The sequence below is a fragment of the Dendrobium catenatum genome, unplaced genomic scaffold (genome assembly GCF_001605985.2).
Source record: "Dendrobium catenatum unplaced genomic scaffold, ASM160598v2 fragScaff_scaffold_1023, whole genome shotgun sequence".
Taxonomy (NCBI): domain Eukaryota; kingdom Viridiplantae; phylum Streptophyta; class Magnoliopsida; order Asparagales; family Orchidaceae; genus Dendrobium; species Dendrobium catenatum.
In genome coordinates this window covers 492,972-496,176 of record NW_021319485.1, presented here as the reverse complement: position 1 = coordinate 496,176, position 3,205 = coordinate 492,972, and the positions used below count along the sequence as shown (strand labels likewise).

The window sequence follows — 3,205 nt, the reverse complement described above, 5'->3', positions numbered from 1 at the left end:
CCACCGGAACCTCGCCAGACCACTGCAGGAGCCTCCGTCGCCTACTATGGTCCTTCTGACCTCCATCAACAGACAACGGTCTTTCTGATCCCAGACTCCTTCCGACTACGGTCCTTCCGACCTCCGTCGCCTACTATGGTCCTTCTGACCTCCATCAACAGACAACGGTCTTTCTGATCCCGGTCTCCTGCCGACTACGGTCCTTCCGACCTCCGTCGCCTACTATGGTCCTTCTGACCTCCATCAACAGACAACGGTCTTTCTGATCCCAGACTCCTTCCGACTACGGTCCTTCCGACCTCCGTCGCCTACTATGGTCCTTCTGACCTCCATCAACTGACAACGGTCTTTCTGACCCAGGTCTCCTGCCGACTACGGTCTTTCCAAACTACGTCGCCTACTATGGTCCTTCTGACCTCCATCAACTGATAACGGTCTTTCTGACCCAGGCCTCCTGCCAACTACGGTCCTTCCGACCTCCGTTGCCTACTATGATCCTTCCGACCTCCATCAACAGACAACGATCTTTCTGACCCCTGTCTCCTGCCGATTACTGTCCTTCTGACCTCCGTCGCTTACTATGATCATTCCGACTTTCATCATCAGACAACGGTCTTTCTGACTCCGGTCTCCTGCCGAATACAATCTTTCCGATCAACCAAACATGTATATGTAACTCCCACCATGTAATGCAATCTATATGATGTATATTTGCTACATAAATCCAAGACATTCTCCCAAGGAAGCACCTCATTTGTAATCGACCGCAAATATTAGTGGATTCATTCAAACTGGGCCAGGCTCCGTAGTTTTTCCCCATTTTTAGGGATTTTCCACGTAAAAATTCTGATGTCTCTTATGAATGTTACAGCCTCTCACTCTTCTGATTGTGTGCTGAATTTCTGTACAATGCTAAGACATTAAACTATGTATTTCTCTACCGCCGTGAATACTCCAGGACGCTGTTGTCATCTTAGGAGTGGTCATATCTTAAGTTTCCTCAAGCAGAAAATTTTGGCAGAATAAATTTTCTGAACGCGACCACTCCCCAACCCCACTCAGCATTACATCCGATGGATTACGGTCAAATGTGGTCGCAGCCTCAAAAGACGCCGCCGGTGTATGACCCACTAACCGCCGGCAACAACATCCGTCCATTAGCTCCGCCGTCTTCCCAATGGGATTACGCCGGCGCTCTCGACCACCACCAACAACCGATCTCCTACTCCCCCAATCCCACATCTAATTACTATGACTATATGTACAGCTCGATCCAATCGCCCGTCAAAGTAGAGGAACTCACGCCCCATAGCGCTGGCTACGCCGACCAACTCGCTGCCGCTGCGTGGTACCCGCTCGACGGTGCAGCAACGTCCGCCGACCCGTCATACCCTTATACCGGCGAGGGATTCTCCACTGCGGAAGTGGGGGGTGCAATCGATGGGGTTTACTATGGTGGAGGAGAAGATCCAAAGGCGATTGCTGCGAAGGACGCGATTCGGCAGTACGGAATGCATCCTTTCGGCTACGCTTCGGTGAGCCCGTAGTTTATTTTGTAAATTTTAAGCGTGTTCTTAGACTTTTGATGGCCGAGATAAGAAGAGTATTTTTCGTCTTGCCAAGAACTCATTTTCACGTAGGAGTGTCCCTTCTAGTGGTGGCATAACCATTGCTGGACAAACAAATGCAGCAGCTAATGTGAACTGATGGATAATATATTCTACTATTTATGTTATTTCGGTTTATTGTAGAAACGTTGATTGTTTTTGTAAGATCTATGAAGTGGAGCACATAACTAGGTTAAGATTGCTTATATCAAAATGAGTAACTTTCTTAAGATTTGCTAGGCCAAACTGGATAATATTTCGATAGTTTAAAGTTTTGTTGGTACAAATTATATCATAACAATATCCTAGATTAAAGATGGGAACTAAGTGTTATGGAAGTCAAAGTGCTACATCGTGGCATCCACCTCTAGAACCATTTGAGTCAAAGTGCTACATAGTAGGAGCCACATCTTAAATATGTCGGAATCACCTTGAAATCATATGCAGTGAATGATACTTGGCTTTACAATACTTGGCTATCTGTAAAGCCATCTACGAGGATCATGGTTCCTAAGGGATATAATAATATCTATTATATACAATGAAACTAAATTCTTAAATATTGAGGCACATTTTGCTATAATAGCTTGAATTTTGTCAAGAATTTTAAGATTAAGTTTGTTCATATTAAAGTATTCTTTGTTAATATTATTTAAAAAAAAAGTACTTGGATGGTTATCTCCTTGGGATGTTATATTAAGAGGATGCCTATCAGGCCAAAGTAGACAATATATTAATGTTATAAATTCCAAGTTGTTACAATATATCCCACCCTCTTATTCAAACTTTGCCTATCAAGCAAATAAGATGATTAAGATGAGCATCAAGAGTAAGTATTTGATTACTTCAGTTCTTTCAGTAGTTTGTGGAAAAGTCAATCTTAACTAGAGTGCCCCTTCTATCATTGTTGTAACATTTGTCTATGGAACAGATGTGTTTGTGGGTCTCCGAAAGGACTCTGCTCGTGTGGTTCGAATGCAAAGGGTACGATCACCCTATTCCATAGGACAAAGTGGTCGTAGATCTTTACAATTGACACAAGCAGGCCGATGGAAGAGCAGATGGAGTTATACATACGATTAGCCATGGAGGATAGCGGCTTTCAGATAATAATATGCATAATCCTAAATTCACGAGATTTCCCCCATTCGATACATCAGCTCGAATGGAGTTTATTTGATTGTGGGGATCGGTTTCCTACGGGCGCAAGCTCCTGTATTTAATTACATCTTAGACCTCGGTCTAAGAAAAATCTCGATTAAGGACGTTAGATTATCTTCTTTAATGGATTTAGTGCAAAGGGAAAATTCTAGGCTTTCCTAATCAAAGGGGAAGGTCCCAAATTGGCTCAATCAGATCACACGTAGTTCAGTCAACATTCGGCCGGTCTGAAGAAGAGAAAGCTGGAGAAAAGAAAGAGGTCACGCATCTCAAGCATGCATGAGAGAAAGAGGGAGGTGGCGTCATCTGTGTGACGCAGATGGGTAGGATTTATAGCCTCCGAAAGAATGGAGAACTTACCCACCAATAAGGTGTATAGGGGTACACTCATACCACTCACCTTTAAACCCTAAATCTATAAATGATGTAGTGTTGCA

The 3,205-nt window shown here is 43.8% G+C and overlaps 1 protein-coding gene across 2 annotated transcripts in view; it reads left to right on the top strand.

Annotated features, from left to right (window-relative positions):
• Positions 1 to 1,027: 1,027 nt before the first annotated feature.
• LOC110096746 (zinc finger RNA-binding protein-like) overlaps positions 1,028 to 3,205 on the top strand; it is a 22,809-nt gene continuing 20,631 nt past the window's right edge. Inside the window, exon 1 of one of the 2 annotated variants that reach the window (XM_028697973.1) lies at positions 1,028 to 1,535. In XM_028697973.1, coding sequence (XP_028553806.1) covers positions 1,074 to 1,535 — 462 coding nt within the window. In that variant the 5' untranslated portion in view covers positions 1,028 to 1,073. The remainder of the gene's footprint in view (positions 1,536 to 3,205) is intronic. The other variant, XM_020822812.2, reaches the window with a different exon arrangement.